General features: G+C 46.3%; 1 protein-coding gene across 8 annotated transcripts in view; it reads right to left on the minus strand.

Annotated features, from left to right (window-relative positions):
* The window catches only part of GRIK4 (glutamate ionotropic receptor kainate type subunit 4), a 317,543-nt gene that overhangs the window by 90,093 nt on the left and 202,072 nt on the right, over nt 1–25,378 (minus strand). For all 8 annotated transcript variants that reach the window (XM_042851897.2, XM_042851894.2, XM_008164539.4 and 5 more), the window contains 3 exons: nt 20,829–20,993; nt 9,002–9,099; nt 4,845–5,010 (listed from right to left, as the gene is read on the minus strand). In XM_042851897.2, the coding sequence (XP_042707831.2) occupies nt 4,845–5,010; nt 9,002–9,099; nt 20,829–20,993 (429 nt within the window). The remainder of the gene's footprint in view (nt 1–4,844; nt 5,011–9,001; nt 9,100–20,828; nt 20,994–25,378) is intronic.

The raw sequence follows: 25,378 nt of genomic DNA on the forward strand, positions 1-25,378 counted from the left end.
GAATGCCTTAGGGGGAGTCATTTGCTATTTCTCCATCCCATACGCTGCTGGGCAGCCCACGGGTGGGGAGTGGAGCCAAGGGAGCGAGGTCAATTTAAACCAGGCTCTGCCCCCCACAATCTGCAGAAATTCCCCGGTAGAGAAAGCAAAGCCAGCAGGACACGCTGGAATTTTCTAGTGTGCGTCTAATTTCAGCCCCGCAAAATAAAATTAGATCCTGCTCCTTAATTCTGCAGGCCGTGTGTCTCAGCCATGCATTAATGAGGCAGATTGGAAAGCATCCCCTAACGCAGCCGCTAAATGGAACCGCAAGTCACATCAGACCCTCATTTCATCTCTCTTGATTAGTTTTTCCATTTTTATCCCTCCCCCACCACCCCGCCGCCCTCCACTAGCGCTCGCCCTACCCTAGCCTTTCCCGAGTCCTACTCTAGTCCACCACTGCAGGCAGACAGCGGTGGAGACTCTCTGGGTCAGAAGGCACAGCCCTGCGGGCCAGTTTCTAAACCAGATCAGGCACCACGAGGGGGGTGAGGAGGCTCGGTGGAGACAGCTGATTTCCTCTCCTCTGGCTCGAGGGAATTATCATTCCCAGCACGTTATATCCTGCCCATAGCCCCGTCGTCCCCGCCTCTCGGCGTGGGGAGGGAAGATTCTGTTATCTGAAGAGATTCCCTTTTTGTTCTAGTGACACGAGAAAGCGGACCACCTGCCGCAGACAGACTGACACTTCAGAAGGCTGTTTTACAGGCCAGACATGAGCAAGGACTTGTAGACCCCTCCCGGCAACTTTGAAGAGCATAAATGAGGACCACCAAGCGTGGAGAGGCATGAGCAGATGTGGACACAGTCTGCACCATTCACTGAGGCTCATCTGGGAGCGGCAAAGCTGGAATGTTTCCCAAACCAAGCATGGTACCCACTCAGCTTGTGTCTGGGGACTTAAAGGCAGCTTCATGTATGTAGAGCAGTGATACTGAGACCTCAGTGGTTCAGGAGCCAAATTAGTGATCAACATTACCCACAAGAGCCACAGTAGGGTGAATTCATTGTTTCATTTACTATAGTACCAGATATTCCTATTTAAAGAGTACGAGAGGGGGAAAAAATTGAGTTTTTATATATAGTATTATTATTTTATTAACTACAAGTTGCTAATAACACAGTAAAAGCCTCCCAGTTGGTTAATAATTAAATCACACAATGTTTTAACATCATGTGCTGCAAGGACACACATTAAAGAGCCACTTGCGGCTCACGAACCACAGTCTGAGTATCGCTGCTCTAGTGGCTAGAGCAGGTGAGTGGGACTCAGGAATACGACAGTGAATAATGGAGTTTTCAGTCTGGGGCCTGAAACTACCAAGCCGAAAAAATTCCGGTCAATTAGAATGGAAAGCCTTCTCCCCTCCCCTGCCCCACCCCTTGTAAATTGTTGTTTAAATAAAAACTTGAAAAACAATTGTTTTAAGTTGATTCCAAATGATTTGGGGGTGGGGGAGTTGTTTCAAGTCAACTATTCTTTCACACGTCCCCCGCCCCCCTTTACTTTTAATTGGCCAAATGTCGATTTGAAACAAAATGGTCGAAACAAAACGTTTCCACTTTAAAACTATTCTTTGTTCAACTCAACCTTTTGCTAAATTCAGCTCGGAGTTGAAAAATAGGTTTGGGGACCTGAAATTTTTTTTTTCCGATGAAAAAGCTATTAGTTGAAATATATTCACCCAGCTCTACTCCAGAGTCCTGAGCCGCACTGACTCACTTTCCCCATTAGACAATGGTGATAACAGTGTTTCCCCGTCTCTGTGATCAAGGGCTATTGGAGAAAGCAGGATCTGTGCACGCACATGTATCCATGCAGGCAGTTCATTCCCTAAACTGTAGTATTCAGTTACAAGCCCTGACCTGAGCAGAGGATGATGGCACTGGGATGCCTCGGCCCCAGAGGACCACTGGGAAGATGCCACCTGCAGGCAGTCTTCCCAGTGCGCTCCCCGAGGGTGAGCCGTTTGCACCAGCCATTATGCAGGCACAGATACGAAATGGGCACCCACTGGTAGGCGTCCGTGTGGCCTCAGGCATAGAGCCTGCTCCTTTGCTTTGATTCACCCCTGGTTCTTGGACTGAATTAAGCAGCTTGCCTTGTTTTCCCTCTCACTGCCAGGGTGCAGATCACAGCTTGCACAACACATGGTTGGGATTGTGATAGCAACAGCGATCTCCGCCCACAACAGATCGGAGCTGGAGTTGTGTCCTATTTGCTGCGGGTTTTCTAAAAACACGCAGCGCCTTCCCGGTTAGGGCGAATGATCCTTCGCAACCTCTCTGAGATGGGGAAACAGAGTCACGGGACCGGAGTCTGCTCCCGAGTGCACTGGTTTTGCACCAGCGTAACTCCATGGACTGCAAGAGAGAGTTACTTTCTGTTCACTCCAGCATAGGTGACAACTAGCCCACAGACGAGACTTTTCCGAGGTCGCAGCGTGAGTCGGTAGCAAGACTAGGAATAGAACCCAGGAGTCCTGTCACACAGTCCAGCATTAAACCAAACAGCTCAGACTCTCTGCTCCTTGGGCAGGAGTTTCTAGCTATCGCACCAAAACAAACAGTGTCGTCCCTCAAAATGGAATGTCCTTATCAAGCAATGGCCAGATTGTGTGCGGTCCTGGCTTGGCTAGAAAGGGGTATGCAAAAAGCCCTCCCCTCCCATGCTCTTGCTCAAGGACAGTGGCCAATAGCAGTTTCTGTGCTTGGGATGCTGGCTTCTGCTCCCCCCCACAGAGCAGGACGATGGTCCATTCCTGTCCTCTGTGCCAGCATAATGGCTAGTGCAAAGAGCAGGATGGGGGAGTTGTAGCTGCATGAGGCACCTTCTCTCCAGGACTCCTCTGGCCTGTGACAGGGCTCCTCCTATTCAGACCTTGTGGCTAAATGTCACACTAGCCCTATGGGGTAACTTCCTGGAGCCAGCAATTGAGTTATCCAGCAGTCCCTGATTAAAGCTATCCAGATTGATTCAATTAAGGGTGGACGTTGAATTATTTAACACAAGCCATTTGGTTCCTGAGATTCTTCGATCCAGTTAAATGAAGGATCAAATTAACCAGGGACTGAATTAAGTGGGAGGCACCTGAGTGTGTCGGCTTGTGGATGGGCAGATGCAGTCAGACGCCTGGTTATGGGTCTGTCTGTTCCCGAGCGAGTGGGCATCGCACCGTGTGTCGCCAGGGGGAGATAAGGAAAAGCTCCACATGAGATATAAAAAAGATGATATGAAAAATGGGTTCATGGCAATGTTAAAGATACATCAGGAAAAAACAGAGTAAAAAAATACCAGAGTTAAGGCTGAAGCAGTAACATCAATGCAGTGTCGCTGCACACCTTGGGCCAGATCCTCAGCTGGAGTAAATTGGAGTCAATGGGGATTTTGCTGATTTACACCACCTGAGGATCTGGCCCTCAGCGGGTGCACAATTTGGGAAGAGGGTGCAAGGACCCTTCTTGCATCCATGCCGGAGCTGGTCAGAATGGAAGTCCTATTGCTCTCCTGAATGCAAGGACAGATCCAGGCTGCTAGCTTAGATTCTGCTGGCACTAGGCTTCTCCCCGAGGCTTTGTGCTGATGCACAGTGCCTCCTGCAGCTCCCACTAGGGCAATGCACCTCTTCACCACCCCCTACAGCAGGCTCCTTTGTACTGGAACACTTCAGCCCTAATGCATCCAGCTACCACTTTGAAAAGAAAATACCACGTGCTAATGAGAACCCTTAACCATGTCATGTCCCGAGGTCTGGTGAGCTTAGCTGCAATCTTAATGATATTACCTGGAAAGACACAAGCATGTGAGGGCATGGCAGGGAAAGGACAGTGCATGCATATAAAGGGGTGGTGTGTGCATTAGAGATGAGCTAGAGCTGCAGAGTTTGGATCTGAACTTCCCCATGGTTTGTGGGGGGGTGTTCGGACCCAGAGGTCTAGTGTGGCCCCATCCATATTGTACAAAAAGTCAGATTTATAAGCCTGCACTCATGCTCAGAGACGCACATGTCTGTAACCACCAGATCTACGTGCCCGCACACTAACTTCAAAACACACAGGGCCCAATTCCCTTCTCGCTGACTCCATCCTAAACAGGAGTGAAGCCCAGGATGTCAATGGAGTTACACTGGAGCACAAAACCAGCAGAGGAGAGAGGCCTAATGTGTGTAGAAGTTATCAGGCAGGCATACAGCTGTGCAGTTACTGGGGCATGCCTGGCGTCAGAATCATGCACAAGTGAGTAAGTCAGCATCCAGGATTGCACAGAATGGGCTGGACATTAGCGAAATCCAGCATGCACTCGGTTTAGGTCACAGACTGCACACAAGTCTCAGAAAGACGCATTTCCAAACGGTGCTTTATCCGGAACTGACCTCAGGCTTTTTCCATTATGGAAACCCATCCATCAGGTAAAACGCTCGCTATGAAACCAAAAGGCAGCCAACGTCCTTCCCCCCAACCCCCATCTCTCATAAACTGCTGCTGGAAATGTCTGGACTTGGTTCTAGGTGTGGACCCCAGCTGTAGGCCTCTCACTCGCCTCTGATTTCAGCAAGTTCCCCTCTTGCCCCGGACAGGACAGATCCCGTCATTAGTAAAATGGATTATTTTAGGCCCCTATAATCAGAGAAAAGCCCAGGCCTCCAGCAATCAACACTAGCCTTGCCAGTGGGATTTCACCACCCAGGGCTGGACCCTAGAGACATTTTTACACAGCAGGGAGAGGTAATGGATGTGAGAAGGGGATATAATGAGAAACAAGCAGGAGCAGCAGGAGGTTCACACGAACTGGGGCGACTTACATTCCGCTTTGGCACAGATGAGGCAGGCAGTGGTGCAGTTAAAGAAGTTCAGGATCCCAGCTACGGCCACGCTGATGTCGGTGTTGCTGGGGTGGAGGTTCAAGGTGGTGAATCGCTGGAACTGGAACTTGAGGAATTCCTCTGGGGCAACTTTGAAATGAGGGACCTGGAAAAATGAGAAAGAACAGAAGATACCAAAAGAAAGAGAGAAAGGTCAATTGGAGAAGATGCATTTCTCCAGTAAAAAACCAGTCAATCCAGTGCCACGTGGGAAGCAGGCGAGAGAAAAGACATCCCAGTAAAACTGCGCAGAATATTCTACTGAATGGAGGAGACAATGGATGGAAGCATAGGCGCCAACTCCATGGGTGCTCCGGGGCTGGAGCACCCATGGGAAAAAAATAGTGGGAGCTCAGCACCTACCAGCCACAGCTGATCGGCGGCTCTCCTGATCAACTGTTTGGCGGCTGCGGGAGGCGCTTGGGAGAGGGCGGAGAGCAGCGAGTGGCGAGGGCTTTGGGAGAGGGGTTTGAGCAGGGGTGGGAAGAGGTGGAGTGAGGGCGGAGCCTCAGAGGAGGGGGTGGAGCAGGAGTGGGAAGAGGCGGAGCGAGGGTGGGACCTCAGGGGAAGGGACGGAGTGGGGTGGGGTGGGGTCTTGGGGCAGAGCGGGGTGGAGCACCCCGGGGTAAAAATAAAAGTCAGTGCCCGTGGATGGAATCCTAAATGTGATTTTGCTCTTGTGGATCCTGAGAAGGAGAAAGTCACAGCAACAAGAAGCGTCTGACTTGGAGTGATGGGAAGAAATGGACCAGGGAGTCCCGGGCTGAGACCCTTGAAGAAAGTCTAGCAGTCAGAGCCTCGCTGAAACCTTTCGGAGAGACTGAAAGAAGAACAAGATGAGCCCATGCTGGTGAATCTCGGGAGAAGGAGAAACAGACACAGCAGTCTAAAGCTTGGCACTGTTTGATCTGCGGAGAAGTAACGGGCTAATCCAAAGGGATCTGAGCTACGAGTCCTGATAATATTTCATTTGCCATTCATAAACGGGAGTGGAGGCAGCACTGAGACGCTGCATGCCAGGGAATACGGACAACGTGGGGCCAAGGAGCCCATGGAACGGGAGCGATGGGAGACCAGCAAGGATGAGGGTCAGCGGGACAGAGAAAGGATTTGTTTGTTTGTTTTTTAACAGCATGGATTATTTGGAAGAAACAGAATAGAAAAAGGGGAACATCTGGTTCTGCTTCATTAGAGCAGTGTCAAGTCCTCTTTGCTTCCATTAGCGGCACTTCCAGAAGCTATCACCCCACGCCTCTGATCCGTCTCCTCCTGGGGAAGGCTGTTAGTGGGCTGCGATGGCGGCTTTTATTGGAGGCGTAAGCTGTTTTGTTAGTAATAGGAAAGTTAAAGAGTAATAAGCTGCTATCTGCCTTGATCTCGCTCCGCAGCCCTCAGCCTGGGCTCCATTAACAGCGAGAGAAGCAGACTGTATGCCACAGGCAGATTCCTTTAACTAATGTAGACGGGACATCTACAGCCTGGGCTTGTTGATCATTCTCTGAAGCCAGATGGAGTCTGAGGCTCATGGGAATGACGGTTAATGAGGAGAGCGATCCGCAGACAGAGGTGTACACTAGAACCCGCCACAAACGTCTGCAGGGTGCGATCCCCAAAGAGGTGGGCCCAAGTCACAAAGCTGCGGGTTGCTCCAATCCATGGCTTTGGGTCAGCCCAAGACAGAGACAGGAGGTCTAATTCTTGTCTCCTTTCAGGTGGCTTTACGCCAGCGTACCGCCAGTGACTTCAACACGACAGTCTTTAGGTTAAAGCACTGGACTGTGACTCAGGAGATCTATCTGCTCTGCCACAGATGCCTTGTGTCCCCCTCAGGCAAATCACTTCACCTCTGCGTGCAACCGCTCCCCATCGGTACAAGAGCACTTCGTTTGCCTGCCTTGCCTGGTTAGACTGTAAGCTTTTCGGGACGGAGGCTGTCTTACTACTGTCCTTAGCACCTGGCACAATGGGGCCCTGATCTTGGCTGAGGCCACTAGGTGCTACTGTAAAACAAATAACGACGAGTCATTCCTGATTCATACCAGTGTAAATGACAGCAGAGAGGATTAGGTTCAATAACCAGACAGATAAGACTGGATCTGAACTTCCAAGAACCCCAGTTTTGATTCAGGACCACCTCTAAAAAGAGGAAGAGAATTGCTTAGGGTGGAACATGGGGAGTCTAGCTAGAAACAACTGGCTGAGATCAGAGAGGCATAGAGTTCAGATGAATATCAGGAAAAACACTGATGATCTGTTACGGCAGATTGGTCTTTGCCTGGGAAGTGGTGGATGCTTGAGGCAGTTAACCCTGCAATGGATCAAGCAATTAGAAAAGGTACTTGGGCGGACAATCCTGCGGTAGCAGAGGGAATTGGGTCTAGCAGATCTCATCCAGCTCTAATGCCTCTGATTCTAGGGAAATAAAGCAACGCAATTCATTTGCAAATACAAGCTATTTACCGTGTTCCATTTCAGACGCTCCTACACTGTGGAGGCACCAGAGACAGAGTCCAGTAAATGGCTGAGAGATGTTATCAGGCTATGAAGGGATGAACTATAAGAAGAGAACTCAATTTCTTTTCCCCGGAGCAGACGGATCAGTGTACGCCGGCAGCTGAGGGTTTATAAAATATTAAATCAGAGACATAATCTGGGTGTAGATTAAAAAGGTTTGTATTGAAGAAACATCGCCAAACAGAAAGGGAGTGCAATCTTCCAGGAGAGTCATACACAAACTAACGACTGCTGGGAGCGTCTGTGCTGAGTTATGTTGGCCAAGCAAGTGCTGGCTTTTGCGACTGTAACTGATGAGGCAGTTCAGGGCTTTTGCTAGAGAAGCTGGAGGAACGGGTAGTGCAGGAGAAAGTGGGAGATGGGGTGAGACGGGCGGAGAAGCAGAAGGAGATGTGATATGAGAGAGGAGGAAGAACAAGGAGTTAAGAGAAGGGAATAGGACAGATGGGACCCACGCACTAAATTATAAGTTCAGGTACACCTTGCTGCAGCCCACAGATGGTTTGAGGAAGGAGGGCCTAGTGGATAAAGCACTGGACTGGAACTCAGGAGATCTGGATTCAAGTGTCAGCTCTGCCACAGACATCACAGGGCTACCTGGGACAAGTCGCTTCACCTGTCCTGTGTCTCAATTCCCCAGGTGTAAAATGCAGATAACAGCACTTCCCTGCCTCGCCGGGGCGTTGCGAGGATCGAGTCCACTAGTGATTGTGAGGTGCTCCGATACTAGGGTGATGCAAGGCTGTGTAAGTGCCCTGCTGGGCAGAAAGAAACTGACATAGCAGTAGTTAGACCCACATTGGGGTCTGTGTGTGCATGGCGGGGCGACGGACAGGAAAGCAGCAAGAGGTCTTCCTAGGACTGGTGGAAGAAAAGCAGAAGCCAGACCCTGGAGAGGAAGAAGAAGGAGAGCAACAGTGAGGAGAAGCTGGAAGCAGAAATGGGTGGAGGAACAGCAGGAAGACCTTGGCTGACATCTGTGGGGGAAGAGAGTGACAGAAAAGCAGAAGACGCCAGCTGGGACCCTGTGAAGGAGAAAGTGACTCAGCAGCAGGACACCTTCCCTGCTGGTTCTGCAGAGGAGGCACTCGCAGCTCTAAGGCAGAAAGTCTAATGGGATCGGAACTAGGGAGGCGAATAATCATCTCATTTGCAGTTAATAAATCAGAGGGGAGATGCTGCGTCGCAGGGCATTCAGGTAACATTCAGCAGAGACAGCAAAGTACCCACTCCATCCAGAGCCCGACAGAGAAGGTGCGGGGTAGAACTCTGCCTGAGGGTCTCCAGCAAAGCCTACACTGCCCTGAGTCATATGTGTTAGGAAGAGAATTTGCAGTGGACACGAGATTGTGCTAGAATGGGAAAAAGAGGCCAGGGGAACTATTCTGCATCCCTTCGCTCCCCAACAGTGGGCTTCCTCCCTGTCCCAGACAGACCGAATTTCATGCCCCTCCAGTACGACCTAGCAGCCCAATGCCCTGTGGACATGCAATGCCACCCTCGGGCTATGGGGGCCCTGCAAGGCAGCTCAGTCAGCCTCTCAGACAGCCTCGAGATATTCCCACCCATGGGATTTCACTCACCTCTTTCTCCCCGCAGATGTTGCTGATAATAGAGCTTGAGGCTGGACTCGATGAAGGTCCCAGGACGGCTACCACCCCTTTCGGAAGAATCTGGCACACTGGGATCACCACGGAGAATTAGAGAGCAGGAAAGGAAATATGTTAATCAATAGGGGGTTATCCCAGATTCTCAGTAAGTATCAATGCCTACTGTATCTTCTTCCCCATCCACAGGGGCTGAGTATAAATTCATCCATGCCCCCACACTATACAGAACCCACTGCCTTTGTACCCAGAACTTCATGGAGTCATTGCCACCCTGTTCCTCGTAGTTCCTAAGGGGTCAAGTTCCTGACCCACAACACATCTCCTGTTCCCTGGAGTGCCACAGTCCCACTGCCCTATACGCCAGACCATGCAGCATCCCAAACCTTGTGAAATCCCCACCACCCAAAGCCCATATCACCACCATGTGTTTCCTGTCCAAAGCTCACAACAAACCCTCCACCCCAATCCCATGGAACCCCCCTCAATAACCCCGCTTTCCTGTTATCCCACCACACTCTCCTCCAACCCCAGCCAGAGCCTCATCCCTTTGCCCCACAACCAGGACATTTCTCTTTTCAGACCAGACCCCCATTGCTGCAGGACATCTTTCATTGAATTTTATGGAAGATACTAAAAGGAGGACATTACCCTGGTTAAAGCAACATCGGCAGAAGCCAAACAGGCACAAATTTGCTAGCTCATCCTCTGAAGAACTGAACAATAATATGAATTTAATTATTGTACTTGGTTTGTTTTTACTATGTGTTCTGCTCAGTGGCAGTGAGCACTCTGGATCCATGCCACCAGTTTGATAGAACATTAACAAGACCCTGAAAAACTCAGAAAGCTGAATTCTCTTCCCCTAAGCCTCCTCCTGGGTTAAACAGGAACCTTTTGTGCTTTCAGTCGTAGCATGACTGAGCTAGATAGGGTTCCAAAGACCGTCCAATTGGTGTCACCTCCATGGTGGAATTCAAACCCTACCAACCCATCTAGGGCTGTTCCTCTGGAGTAATTTGTATGAGTAAAGCCTCCATAGACTGAAACCAGCAGCTTCGTCATTTCTGAGCTCCAAAGACCCCTTGAAGCATATTCTGAATTTAATGTGGGTGAGCAGTTGTTCTGAAAGATATCACAGGCCCAGGCTAACTGAAAAACTGTGGTTGATTGAATACCACCACTCTCCCACCTCTTCCCCAACCAGACCAAAGAAGCCCTGTGAACAAATACAAAGTTGTATTTGCTCCACTAGCGCAAATGTGAGTTTCTTCCAAGGAAAGAGGATACCAATTGGTTCACCAGACTCATTTGCTTTCCCTACAGGATCATCTTGTCAACGTTTTCAGAACCAAATATTTGTGAACTTCCTGATTAAAAAAACAGGTCACGCATCTGAGTTATGGTCTCTTAGATATCAAGTGGCTTGTCTGTCTTGGGGTATGACTCTTTCATAACAGTTGTGAAATTTAGTCAAGATTCAGTGGCCGGAAATTGAAGCTAGAAATATTCAACGTGGCGCAATGTTTTTTTTTTTTAAACAGTGAGGGTAATTAATCATTGGCACTGCCTTGCCAAGGGATACAGTGTATTCTCCCTTACTTAAAGTCTTTAAATCCAGATTAGATGTCTTCCAAAAGAAGATACGCTCTCATTCGACAAGCTATTGGACTCAATGCAGGAATCAGTAGGTGAATGTTATGCAGGAGGTCAGACTAGAGGATCATAATGGTCCCTTCCGGTTTTAAAATCTACAAAGTAGATAATTTAGTGGTTAGAGAAGGAAGCGGGGAGCCAGGACTCCTGGTTCTACGCTAAGCCCTGCTGATGAATTGGTCACATATCAAAACTAGACATCACTGCACTGACAGCAGCAGTTGTTTACCAGTGCAGAACAACTCTATGTAGACTGAAGTCGGGAAATGAAGAACGTTTCAATGAACCTGCAGTAAGGATTAATTAGGACATGGGGCAATGCCTGTATTGGAATTTGGCTCCCTACTTTTATGAAACAGTGCAAGTGGCTAGGATGTCAGTTCTAGGAGCCATTTAATTCTTTGCATCTCCAAACCATAGTGCCCCTAACACCACAAAAGTTCAGTCTGCTCCCTAATAAATTGCCACTCTCCTTCCTGCGACTCCTTAGAAGTTCCTCTAAGGACTCCGTCCATGTACTGGGCTGGCCTGTCCGTGCTTGGGTTGTAAGAACTGAAAGTGGTATGACTGCAGGCTTACTTATGTGTCATTTATTGGTTGATGCAACAACATTGCTCCTCCCAGGTTTGTGTTTGTTTCCTTTTGGAGACGGTACATAAAAAACAACAACTCTGAATTATCTGTACTCCATTGAGTCAATTCTTAACCTCACAATCATTTGTTAAGCTGGGCACAAGCAAACATTTCACATAATCAAATGTAAATGTATGCATCTAGGAATAAAGAATACAAGCCAGACTTATATGATGGGAAACAGTGATCGTGAAAAAGATTTGGGGATCCTGGTGAATAACCAGCTGAACAGGAGCTGCCAGTGCGACACTGTGGCCAATGGTCCAATGGGATCCTTGGATGTATAAACAGGAGACTATCGAATAGGAGAAGAGAGGTTATATTACCTCTGTCTTTGACACTGGTGTGACCACTGCTGGAATACTGTCTCCAGTTCCGGAGTCCACCGTTCAAGAAGAATGTTGATAAATTGGAGAAGATTCAGAGAAGAGCCATGAGAATGATTAAAGGATTGGACCACACGCTTTATTGTGATAGACTCAATCGATTTAGCTTAACAAAGAGACGGGTAAGGGGTGACTTGATCACAGTTGATAAGTACCTCCCTGGGGAACAAAACTCTGATAATAAAGGACTTTTCAGTCTAGCAGAAAAGATATAAGAAGATCCAATGGCTGGAACTTAAAGCTGGAGAAATTCAGGCTAGAAATTAGATGCACAGTTTAAACTGTAAGGGTAATTACCATTGGAACAAGTAACCAAGGGTAATGGTGGATTTTCTATCACTGGCCATTTAAAATCAAGGTTGGATATTTTTCTAAAAAAAAATTGCTCTAGTTCAAACAGGAAATTAATTCAGAAAAGTCCAGATGATCTGTGTTATACAGGAGGTCAGACTAGATGATCACAGTGATCCAATCTCGCCTCAGGATCCCTGTCTGTGAGTTCAGGCAAGTCACGTTACCTCTCTGTTCATCTGTAAAATAGGGATGACGCTTACTCTAACAAGGAGATTATAGGATTTGCTTAACTCATGTTTGTAAAGAGCTCTGAGTTCCTTGGGTGAAAAAAACCCTTGTGCATTGCAAAGTCAGTCAGGACATCATCCCAGCCTATCTGAAATTTACATCCTAAAAATGAAAAATTAGATCGCTCCTAAAAAGTGCAATCCTAAAATTGGCAAAACAAAACAAAACAAAAACAAAACAAAAAAACACACATCCACACCTTAGAAAACCAGGATAAAATAATACCAGGTGAACTGGGGAAATTTAATCACACCATCATCCTTCTCTTGGTTTTAAAAAAACAGTGTCAATTTAGCACTGGTAAAACATGGCAAATGAATACCACTGAAAGCCTCGGTCCGCAATACAACACAAGAAAGTACTGTACAAGCTTCCCACATACATCTCCTTCTATTTGCCTCGATGTTGATTTGAATGAACCACCTGTAAGCCAGCAACTCAATGGCTGGCCATTCTGCCGCAAAATACCAGGATGTAATGGAGGGTTGTTGTTTTTTGACCAGGGGGAAGTGACTGAGAGCAATCAAATTCATTTCATGTGGGACACCAAACATCCAGTAGGTGGGCACAAATGACCTGGACTGGGTTTGTGCAGACAACCTGGAGATGAAAGGCTCAATATTCAACCACCAAGTCCTCCGGTCCCCAGGATGCATAGTAAGATTTCTAAGTTCTTATTGGAAGCGTAAATGCCATGTTAACATCTCCTCTTGGTTTTGTTCTCTCAGTTCAGTCTAGTGTACTCACTACTGGATGTTTTTCTCCAGAAACTTCACATGGACCTGGCACTTGCTTCTCTGTGCTTAGAAATTTGCAGACACTTATACCTCTTGAATAGCCCTTTTTGAATTAGATTATTAGCAATTTGCAAACTGTGCATTCTGTTTTAGAAACATTCATCAGTCCCTGGTGACAGCTGGGACCGTTCAGCTATTCTGCAGAGTATCAGGCGTCTGCCAGCATCTAGGAAGAAGATGTGGGCTCCCTCTCCTATTTGTGGGCCTTTGAATAAGTCAAAAGTCCTAGGGGGGATTTTTGTCATGCATGCAGGAGAAAGTTTGGCGAGCCCTTTCCCTTTGTCTCTCAGGTAGCCAAGAACAAAGAGACTGGGAGAATAGGTTAAGTAGTCATAGCAACTGAGTTGCAACGATTGTCAGAGGAAAAACAGGCAGCTTACCACTCTCAGGGTGAAAACATACTACGGAATTAGAGAAAAAACACTGCAACAAAGTGGAGATGCCTGAGGCCGAGGATTAGACCATGTAAGGAGAGCGCCTCTTGTAACCCGAACAGTCTTCCTATCTCAGGGTACTTCACCCATGAAGACAAACGGCAGCAGGTAGCTCATGTCTAGACTCCTAAGTCTACTACATACTCCGGTCTATGTGTGCTCAGAGACCAGCCCTCTTGAGGATGCAGAATTGTCCACATAATGCTACGTTCATCCCTGGTGTAACTGGACTGACGAAAATGGACCCAGAGAACCACAGATGCTAGCACAGTCACTGGCATAGAAGACTTGGAACTTCAACTGATGGATATTGTTTAGACACTAGACTCTCCAGGCCAGATTCTCAGATGGTATGAATTGCTATAAGTCTGCTGACAGTCCAAGATCTGGACCAATCTTCACCTGTGTTACCAGTGCTATGCCCCCGCCCCCAGCTTTGGAACAGTCTCTTGGAGGAAACCCTTCGATGTGCCAGGTCCCCAAGGAGTCCCACTCTTCCTTCAGAATAAGCCTCACTGCCTCCAGAGACTGAACCTCTGGGAATTCAACCCTCCTACTTCATGCCATCAGACAGCTCAGCCTGTCCTGCTTAGAGACTTGTACACTCTCCAGGACTAATGCACCTCCCCCAATACTTGCAGTGACACTCAAACAGTGGTTCTCAAAACAATAGGGTTTAATAATCAAGTGGAATTCAGCACTGGATGTCTGTAGGTTAACACAGAGACATAAAAGTTCAAGCACTGTCCATTCTGGTCAGCCCAGAGCAATTCACCAGCGAACTCCATTTTCAGGCTGTCTCTCCCCCTGACTTTCTTCTTTAGTCAGTTTCCAGATGAGAAAGCTCCCAACTTCTTCCAGAAGCCAACTCTCATACTCCTACCTCACACCTTTCAGTCCTTTGCTCTTGAGCTGGGATCTCTGCTCCGCTTCCTTGCTAACTTTTGGCCACTCCAGGCTTCTAGGTTAGCCGCTTTGGAGACAGCATGGCAGGAAAGCAAGGACCACAGAGTTAGCGAGGGATTTCTTAACCACACACACCTAACTCTTCAAGCACTCAAGAGTTAAAGATCTTGGAAACAAAGCTGATGTCCTGAGAGGCCCCTTCACCTGAGTTGATCTCACCACTTTGTGTGAGTCCAAGGTTTGCAAGAGGTTCAGGCAAGGCGGAGTCCCTCCCTCACAGAGCAGCACCCAGTTCTTAGCCAGACCTCTGTCTCTCCTCTGTGTGCTTCACTGGGATGCTCCAGCCCCCCACCCCCAGTCATGCTGGCCCCACCTGCAGGCCCAAGTGTAGAAAAAACATTGTTCCACAGGAGTAAGCCGCGGTGGAGAGTCATTCAAAGTTGATGGCCCCAGATTCCCACCTTGATGGCTTCCCTGTGATAGTCCTTCAACTAAGTGCCAATCCCTTTTCCCAGGTAAGGCACCTATCTGGAATGCATTTCAATAGGTTGCCCTCAGACAAGTTTAGATATGCATTTAATGCACACTGCACAATATCATTTGATACAGACCTATCTCACTCTGTGACACAGGTGTTTATGTGCTTTCCTGAATCAGGCCCTAATGAAGCAGGACCTTTATACGAAAGCTAGGAAACGAGCATGGGTGTGCATGTTCAGACAACTGCAAGAGACATTTTAAATGAGCAAGGAACGATTTCTGTAAATTAAAAACCTAACAGAATTCAGATTAGATACATACAGCTAATTAATAAAGATAGTGGCTTTCATTTCTAAGGATCTCCAAGCACTTTGTATATTCATACATAAACTCTGCCTCTATCGAAAACACTTCACGCATCAGTAAGTGCATGTACCTCAGGTGAAGACCTTTGCAGCTATTAGGCAACACATAGCAACCCTTCACAACGATTTGGGACAGGAAGCAAAGAAGAATCTTGAATCCAAATGAAACTACACAAGGGGGTTACAAATGCAATTACCCCAGCCGGAATTTGGCAGGGGTCTAACATCTGAGCTCTTGTGAAAAGCATTGTGGGATCTTTACTGACCACAAATGGCTAAGCCTTGTTTCTCTTCTGAAAGACGACACTTCCAGCAATGCAGTGACCCCAGTGGAATACTAGGGCGCTAACTCCGAGTGAGACCATCACTTACTGAAATTGCCAACACTATTTCCTGCAGCATCCTACGTATTCCCACATCTTATTACTGACCTGGCCCAACCCTGCTTAGCTTGTGAAATCTGATGGGTTCACAGCACAATATGATGTGGCTACGACTATGGAAGCATCAGCTAAGCACATAGAAATATTATTTTCGTGTGTACATTAAAGCCAGAAATCCCCCAGTTGGTCATGGTAGTGGCTGAACAGCCTCTAGGTGTTTGGATTAGCAGAAGGAAGGTTCATAGAAGATGCGTTAGATCACAGGAGACAGATTGATCAGTAGAAAAACAGTCCCTTCCTGGACCTCAAGAGAAGGTGGTTTAGATAAAGATGTGATTAAACAGCCCATTTTGGATCTCTGAAGAGAGATTTGAAAAGTCAAACACACTGAGAAAAGCAGGCTTTGCCTGTAATGACAAAACTGCCCCATCCATAACCCTTTTACTGCAGGCTTACTTCAAACCATAGTAATTTACAGATGCTTTCCTTACAAGAACAAGTTGATACATTTGCTTCCCTTTAGATATAAAGCGGCAGTGGCAAACCATGCATGAATTTGATTAAGACCTGTTCATTTTCTATCCGTTCTAGGAATGGCATATTTGTAGCCACATGCATTAAAATACCTCACTCAACATAAAAAAAAAGAAGAAGAAGAAAAATAGTTTTAAAATAAAATGTAAAGAAACCCACAAAAGCCTTTCTTCTCTCAAACTTTTAATCATCTGTGATACAAAATGTCATTTTTCGGCTGCAATAGCAACATTCCTAGAATCAGTCAGCTACATATATTAGCTGTGATGTTTTGGAGCAATTCAAAAAGCGTGAAATCTGAGAACAATATTAAAGAGGAGTACAAAAATTTTGCTGTGATAGGTTAAAACATCTAAGCTACTTTTATTAATATTAAATGCAATGACAGCATTAGCATCATGTTAAAGCTGAGAAGTCAGGTATTCAAAAAGCCAGGCAATCCTTAACTCTAAAGGGCCTGGTTCTCGTCTAACATTCATGCAGATCATGAATAACTTTCTTGACATTAATCACAGAGGTGTGCAGGAACCGGATTTCCTGTTTTGCGGGAAATTCCACTATTTTAAAAATATTTTTTTTTAATTGACTGAAAAGAACAAAAACAAAAAAAATTTGAAATTTCCTGAGAAACAAAATTCTGAACAACAATAATTTAGGGTTAAATGAAATAAAACTGAAACATATTTTTCTGATTTCACTTTTTTCTTTTATATTACACTATATGTTTCAGAATCTAAAAAAAAATGAAAAGACAAGTCATTGCAAAATAGGAATTCAAAGCATTTTTCTCTGAAAAGGCTGAAATGGAACATTGTCACCTCATCAGGATGCTCCATTCTAGCTTTTTGTTCCAAAACGAAATGTTGTCAAAATCGACATGTTTCCGCAAAACATTTCACTTTTGGCGAACCGGCATTTCCAACAGAAAAATGTTCCAGTCAGAAAACTTCCAACCAGCTATTGTTAAATGTACACTGGTGTAAGGGAGAGGGAAATCAGCTGCAAGATTTTTACCACGTTAAATCTGGCCACCTTGCAAACCCTGCTCGTTTTCTGGCAGAGGTTAAACAACACAAATAGTGATACACAGAGGAGGTTTGTGTTAAAGAAAAGGGGAACAGAAAATGCTACCATGTAATTCAAAGAGGTGACACAATAAGTGCGCAAAACGAACAATCAAGGGAAACAATGCACCGTTCTCATTTCCTCTCCTACTAAGGGCTGCTGGAAGGACATGGGCTGTATTCTGGAGTGGGACACACTTCCCCAGGAGTGCAAATGGGAAATGGACCCTGGTAACGCCCACACAGCCAGGGCTGTTTGCTCAGTGCTCCTCTTCTCTCTGCTCACTATGAAGCAAGTTAGGAAGTTCTCCCATGACTGATGCTCTACTTACTAGCTCTGCCTTGGGATGGGGGGAATAAAACAGAATGAGCCTGGCACTAATCAGACATGAGGACCAGAAAGGATTACATGCGGGATCCTAAAGTGATCAACAGGCAGAGGCAGAGGATTAATGCTTTAAACAGTCTCTGAGATGCCATATGCGAGGCCGGGTCTATGCTTAAAAATTAGATTGACCTAGCTCTGTTGCCCAGGTCTGTGAAAAATGTCACACTGAGTACTGTACTTGGGTTGACCTAACCCCGAGTGTGGATGTGACTAGGTCAACAGAAGAATTCTTCCATGCACCTTGAGGGGGTGGATTAACTGCATAGATGGAAAAAGCCCTTCTGTGGATGTAGGAAGCGTCTATGACACTACAGCAATGTTGCTGCAGTGCCTTAGCTGTGCCACTGTAGCAGCTGTAATGTAAGCATGCCCTGAAGTTTTTAGCCTACCTGTCTCATGGGTGATGGGCTCAGATGTATCGATGGAAATGCAAGTATTTCCTGACCTGTATGGTATTTATCCAATGCAGAGAAATGGCTGCATGAACATCATAGATGCCTGTTTGGGGAATCAAGGAGCAGATGCTTGACGTCACACGTGCAGTGATGAGCATCAGAACTCCCACTGAACCATATGGCGATGGAGGGGTCTCCATACCATGCAGGAATCAAGGCCGAAGGTTATGAAAAGTAGTTACTGAAGATGTCCAGCCAATGCCCACTTTTAACATCCTACATCTCACCCTTAAGGGAAAGCCCTACAGAACTAAACAGAGATGAAACCAATAGGGTTCTATAGTCATTGAATAGGGTTGCATAGAAATTGCTCTAAAAACCTACATCGTTTAATGTTTGCAGTGTTGTTGTAGCCATGTGGGTCCCAGGATACTAGAGAGACAAGGTGGGTGAGAATATCTTTTATTGGATCAACTTCTGCTGGTGAAAGAGACAAACTTTTGAGCTGACAAAGATCTGAAGCAGAGCTCTGCGTAGCTCGAAAACTTGTCTCTCTCACCAACAGAAGTTGGTCTAATAAAAGATATTACCTCACCCATCTTGTGTCTCTATATAATTTCACATATTTTCTATGGGCTTTTAAAACCAGCTGGTAGAGGAGAATTACAGCCTTGCTATACTATGCTAGAAAAGAGAAGACTGGGGGGAGGGTGTGGGAGGGAAGGTTGTTTTATAACGAGGACGGTGATCAATTCTTCTCCATGTCCACTGAGAGTTGGACATAAAGTAATTGGCTTAGTTTGCAGCAAGGGAGATTTAGGTTAGATATTAGGAAAATCTGTCTATCTCTAAGGATAATTAAGCACTGTACAGGTTACCTCGGGAGGTTGTGGCATCCCCATCATTGGAGGTTTTTAAGAACAGTTAGACAAACACCTGTCAGGGATGGTTTAGGTATACATAATTCTGCCTCATTATTGAAGTTTGCACTAGACTAGATGACTTCTTGATGTCTCTTCCAGCCATGCATGTTTCTGTAAGGGGCAGTCACTATAGGTTTGGGGAATTTTGGCAGGGCTGGGAGGAGATGGGAAGACTACAACTAACCAAAGGACTTAGGTGACATCTGACTTATTAACACTCTTCAGTGTTAAAAAATAAATAAAAATAAAGCCAGCTTTTAAGTCATGGATGTGGATGTGAAAAGCTGATATCTAAAGCCACAAACCTTAAGGGCACATGTAGACTACAGATTAATCTATATTAGGGAAACTGACAGCAATATAGGGCGTAAATTTCCTCTAGGAAAACAGTCAAGAGTTTTAACAGACAACATACCAGTCTAAAAAAATTACTTAGCACCTAGTGTAAACAAATACAGTGGTGTCTTAAGATACTGGACCAGCTACCATGTTTGGCTTTGCTGACACCAAGCACTAAGTGGAATTTAAGAAGATGTCAGTGTGAGAAATGTTAGCTAACACGTTGTAAAACCCTATTTCTTTTCCAAGCCTAGACATGCTTTAAGTAGATTATGTCTACACTTAAAATGCTACAGCGGCACAGCTTCAGTGTAGATGCTCATTACGACCACCCATCGCTGTAGTGAATCCACCCTCCCGAGAGGCTGTAGCTAGGTCCAGCCACCTAGAACTGCAGTGGGGAGCTAGGTGGGCTTAACTACGTCCTTCAGGGGTGTGGATTTTTCACCCTCCTGAGCAACGTAGCTGGGTCAATCTAATTTTCTAGTGTAGATCTGCCGTTAGACAGCTCTGCAGTGGAAATTTTGTACTCGTGTGAATTTCAGGCTACGTCTACACTACAGCCTATGTTAGCATCACGTATGTTGCTCAGGGGTGTGAATAAACTGAGCGACGTAAGTCACACCGACATTAGCGCTCTTGTGCGCAGCACTATGTCCCGGAACAGCTTCTTCAGTTCGCAGAGGTGGTTTTATTATGCCGACGGGAGAGGTCTCTCCCATCGGCATAGAGCGTCTTTACCAGACATGCTGTAGCAGTACCACTGCAGTGCAGTATGTGTAGACATACCCTCATATATGTAGCAATGTGGCCGGCCAGTAAACTTTAGCGGCATGATGATGTGGTGTCTGAGAAAAGGGTAATACCCCTTTAAATAGCTTGTGAGCACCACTAGAGGGCACACAAAACTTTTAAAAAGGAAGAATACCCTGTTCCTATACCCTACTTCACTTGGGGAGCTGTGACAAACCTGTGCCTTTAAGGGCTGGTTTACACTGGGGGGAGGGGAATCGATCTAAGATATGCAACTTCAGCTATGTGAATAGCATAGCTGAAGTTGAAGTATCTTAGATTGATTTATCTTGGGTCCTCACAGCGCGGGATCGACGGCCGTGGCTCCCCCGTTGACTCCGCTACCGCTGCTCGCTCCGGTGGAGTTCCGGAGTCGACGGGGCGCGTGTTCGGGGATCGATATATCGTGTCTTAACGAGACACGATATATCGATCCCCGATAAATCGATTGCTACCCACCAATACGGCGGGTAGTCTGGACGTACCCTAAGACACTATCAAAGCTAGAGAACCATTCAGTGTCTGAATATGGAGTTTTGATCTTTCCAGTGCTCATGACAGAGTAGCGCTTACTACAGTGAACGGCTCCACTGGATTATAATTAGACTATTTGCCAATGTGGGCATCACACTCAGTAGGAAACTTCTGCAGATCCCGCCCACTGGTCACCTACAATGCCGCTGTAGAGAGAGGCACTTGGAGACGCACAGGCAAAGAAAGGAACGGTGACACTGCGATGTACGTACTGGTTTCAGCTGTCTCATATTCGCTGTCTCTCAGCAGCTCAAAAATGTCCACTTCCACTTTGGCTTTCCCCGCTCGCTCTGGTGCACGGTTAATACGATTCTTCGCTAGAGTAATGGACAGCCTCTCCCCTCTGCTGCACTCCATCGGGTCATCCAAAATGGCGGCTAGGAAACAAGGCGAAAGGTCAGCAACTCAGAAACGGAAATCGGTACAGAGCAGAACCTAACCATTCCACTGTGGCGGGCAGCATGGCAGAAAGCGAAGAGCCCGACTTTCCTGGCAAATTTTACTGGCCAGTTTGCAAAGCTGGTTTTCAATACTTGTATGAGGGCATGAACTAGCTAGATAATTATATCAATAAATAAGGCCCTGATCTTGCAGCTGGATCCGGGCAAACTGAAACCTGCGCCCAGGCACAGTCCCGCTAAAGTCTTGTGTTATCATCAGGCACTGGGTAGGCATATGGTGAGCTACGCGCATTTCCGCTAAGCTCTGTTTGTTTTACCGTCACCTCACCCACCCTCACCCTCTCCGTCTGTTTCGTCTGGTCTCACACGTACATTGTGAGCTCTCCAAAGCCGAGCTTTGTTACTTGTCTGTGCAGCGCCTAGCACAGTAGGACCCTCATCCTTGATTGAGAGTCCTAAGTGCCACCCTAGTACAAAGCATACAGTCGTGTGTTGTATACTTGGATCCATGGACAGATCCAAGATTTGTATGAATGACCAGAACAATTACGATTTAATGCGATTTATGACTCTCTCTCTCTCTCACATACACACACAATGGTCTTTGTTCATTCATTTAACAAAGTCTCTGTGCTGCACTAACACCAGCAAATCAGTTTTCACAGTCTGGATATTTCCGGAAGCGAGTGGGCCCCGGTGGGAGTGATGGGAGAAATATTTTTCAACAGAAGGCACTTGATTCTTGATCTTATCTCCTGGGCCCAAATTTGCTGTCCATCAAGGCGCAGTGTAAAACCATCTGCCTATTCAAATCCGTCCTACGCGGGGGGAGATATCATCGTGCACTTTTTGTTTGTTTGTTTCTAGAAGGTAAAAATAGATTGGAGTTTAGTGGCATTAATCTAAATACTTCACAGTGTGTTAGTAAAATTTCTGCAGTATGGTTTGCTGAGTCTTGTTAATAACAGAGCTTGTTGCAGGGCTTAGCTATTAAATCTTAGCTGGGGAGAGAGCATTTTTTTTCGGTGTGTGAATACAAATGGGCCCGATGCTTATCTCCCTCACACTGGTTTTACAACAGCATCACAGCCACCAAAACAGAGTTATGTGGGTGTAAATCTCTCTCTCGCTCTCACACACACTCACACACACAAAATACTAGCTACAGCAATTGGGGGCCTCGTTAGAGCTTTGAAATGCATCACTTTGCTGCAGAAGCTTTTTTTGGGAGAAAGAACTGACAGATGAAATAAAGCAAATTGGCTGTAACCTGAAGCACAGTGCTGCTCTAACAGCGGAGGGGGAAAACAAGAGAATATACATGCAGAAGGCATATGGGAAGTTAAAGGAGAATGTTGGCTAGGGCCAGCGGTTTTCAACCTGTGGTCTGCAGATCCCTGGGGGTCCATGTCTAGGATTTCTAAAGGGGTCCTCATCTCCGTTCAAGAATTTTTAGGGGTCCGCAAATGAAAAAAAGGTTGAAAACCATTGGGCTGGACAAAAAGAGAAACTCCCAGCTGGGACCAAAAGATCCCAAAGTCATCCCAAGGAGTTGCCATTTGAGCCAGGTGATGGCATTTCTGTCATAGGAACTGTAATGCTGGATCGGACCCGTGGTCCATTTAGCCCACTCTTCTGTCTGCAGTGGTCTACACCAACTGCTTCAAGGGAAGGTGCAAAAATCGTGTGGTGGGCAGTTATGGAATAACCTGCCCCCAGGGAAAGTTTCCTCCTGATGTCCTATTAGCCAGATGTTTCAGGTTGAGAGGCTGAGAACTAGACATGATTCTGGGATAAGCACATAAGGATCACATTATGGTTGCCTTGGGCGTAGAGAGACCCATGCAGGGGATAGCTGCTTGCACGGAGCATTTTTTCTACAGGGTTTCGCATACACAGCTTTTGAGCTCCTCTTCATGCAATTCAATCTATGGAAGGCACAATGCCGGCACTCCTGTGTTCCTCAGCTGTACCCCATCCCACCTAGCCCTCACAACCACAACCTGCTGGACCCATACCGCTGTAACTCCGGTTCATTCCAAAGGCTTGGGAACCCAAGGAAACGTTTAGACCAACCTGGCCTATGCTGAGAGTTTATCATGAAACCCCAACCAGGCCACTGAGATTTGGGGTTTCATTTCACACAGCTCCAGCTTCAGGACATGCAAGCCACTTTCTTCCCCTCCATTCAGGGATAATTCGCATGAGAATTCTCCCCACAGAGACGCATGCAGAACTTCCACTGGAGTGAAAGGAGAGGCCCGCCGATGGACGGAGAGCAGTTACTCAGGTGTCTCCCCAGCTCAGTGCAAGAGCCCCAGAATGCCAGCCAGTGCTGCACCGGGCAAGCTGGTGAGAAATAAACAAACAAATAAATAAATAAAGTTCGCAGCTATCTGGTCGCCGCTAATGAGCAACGCTCCAATCTGGCACATTTCACCCGCAGCGAAAGCTTGTTGTGATTTTAAAACAAGCAAAGCGGCCGCATCGTCGGGGCTATTAAGGATGTGTTTCTGGAGCGTTTGGGCAGCTGACAAGCAGAATCATCTTTGCACTACAAGGTTTTCTCCCCCCCCCCACTCCTTCCACTTCCCCTCCCGTCTGGCGTTTACTATAAAACAACATGTCGTGCTCAAGTGTCGGCTTGGCAGCTGGGCTTCTATATGACACGGGCTAGTGGAAGACAAGTCAGACTTTGCAATGGCAGCTGTAAAGCCGTCAGTCATTTGGGGCCAGCACTTAGCTTAAGGGACAAGGAGCAGAGTAGAAAAGAGACGTGACATTGAGATTTCCAGTCATTTCCATTTGTTTATTTTTTTAGGTCACCCAAGAAATTTGCCTGGCCATGTTATAGTTTGTACCAGGAGTGCATGCGAAAGAGAGAGAACATTACAGAGACTGGTTAGAAATTAAATCAGTTCATTGAGTAGATGCAGCATTGGGGTCTTCACTTTGTATTGTCCATACTATAGGTATTTGGATACGATGGGAATCTGTATCAGTGAGACAGACAGATGGGTGTGTATGGGGACAGATGGAAGACAGATGGGTGGGGGCAGGGGTATAGATAGATCCACTAAGGGACCTCCTCTTCCCATTTTGCTCCAGTTTTCAGGGTGTTAAATCCAGCCAGCTTCCGATAAGGAAACACATGGAAGCTATTCTTGTAAGATGGGTCTCTCTGCACAGATGTCTTGGCGAGCATTCCCAGTCCTTCAGGCAACACCAGCTCTTCAGCTCTGCTTACATACAAGCACCATCGTTATCTGCAAAGCATGTACAAACTTGATCTCACGATGCAACTGGAGGAGGTTGCACTTTCTTCTAAGACCAGGAACTCTGACTGCAGGATTTTTGAAAGTTAATAATGGGTATTTTAAATTACACTGGTCTACAATTTTTGAGACGTCGTCTGCTTCAGAGATAAAATGTGCTATTTATTATGTATTTTGATGTGCTGAATTCAAATATGACAATTAAAACAACTGATTGGCTACTGTTTCTAAGATATTTAAGATTTTACATTTTATGTCTATGTATATTGTGTAGATAGTAGAGTTTTAATCATAAATTGTAAACCTAGGTCTTTTCCTGTGTTTATGGTTGCTTTACATGATAATATTTCACCTGTCCTGTTTATGTAACACTTTAAAAATCAGCAAAAGGGTTATATAAATAAAATTTATTATGAAACAAAAGGCAAAAAAACTATTATGTACATAGTTTAGTCCTATTCAGTGTCTACTCGGCGCTTCTTGGCTTGTCTCTTGTATTCATTAAATGGAGCATCTCTTGTCACTGTCCAGCAATAGGCACCTGCCAGGAGATTCCACTGCTGTAGTCTGGAGCCCAACAGCTCTGCCTTACTCTTGGGTAGTTCCAAATCCCTGACAATGTCATTCAGTTCACCTTGTGTTATGAGGTGTGGTTCAGGGGAGGAGGATGGGAGAAAATGTGGGTCCTGTGACATTGATGGTTCAGGACCAGAAGTTTCATCCTCTTCCTCGTCTGACTCAAGTGAGAATGATTCTGGTGCATCAGGAACCGGCAGTCCTTCTCCGTGGGGTGCTGGGCGTATAGCTGATGGAATGTTTGGATAATGCACAGTCCACTTTTTCTTCTTTGACACACCTTTCCCAACTGGAGGCACCATGCAGAAGTAACAATTGCTGGGATGATCTGTTGGCGCTCTCCAAATCATTGGCACTGCAAAAGGCATAGATTTCCTTTTTCTGTTCAACCACTGGCGAAGATTTGTTGCACAAGTGTTGCAGCATATGTGTGGGGCCCACCTCTTGTCCTGATCTCCAATTTTGCAGCCAAAATAAAGGTGATAGGCTTTCTTAACCATAGTGGTTATA

Source organism: Chrysemys picta, chromosome 16 (genome assembly GCF_011386835.1).
Source record: "Chrysemys picta bellii isolate R12L10 chromosome 16, ASM1138683v2, whole genome shotgun sequence".
Taxonomy (NCBI): Eukaryota; Metazoa; Chordata; order Testudines; family Emydidae; genus Chrysemys; species Chrysemys picta.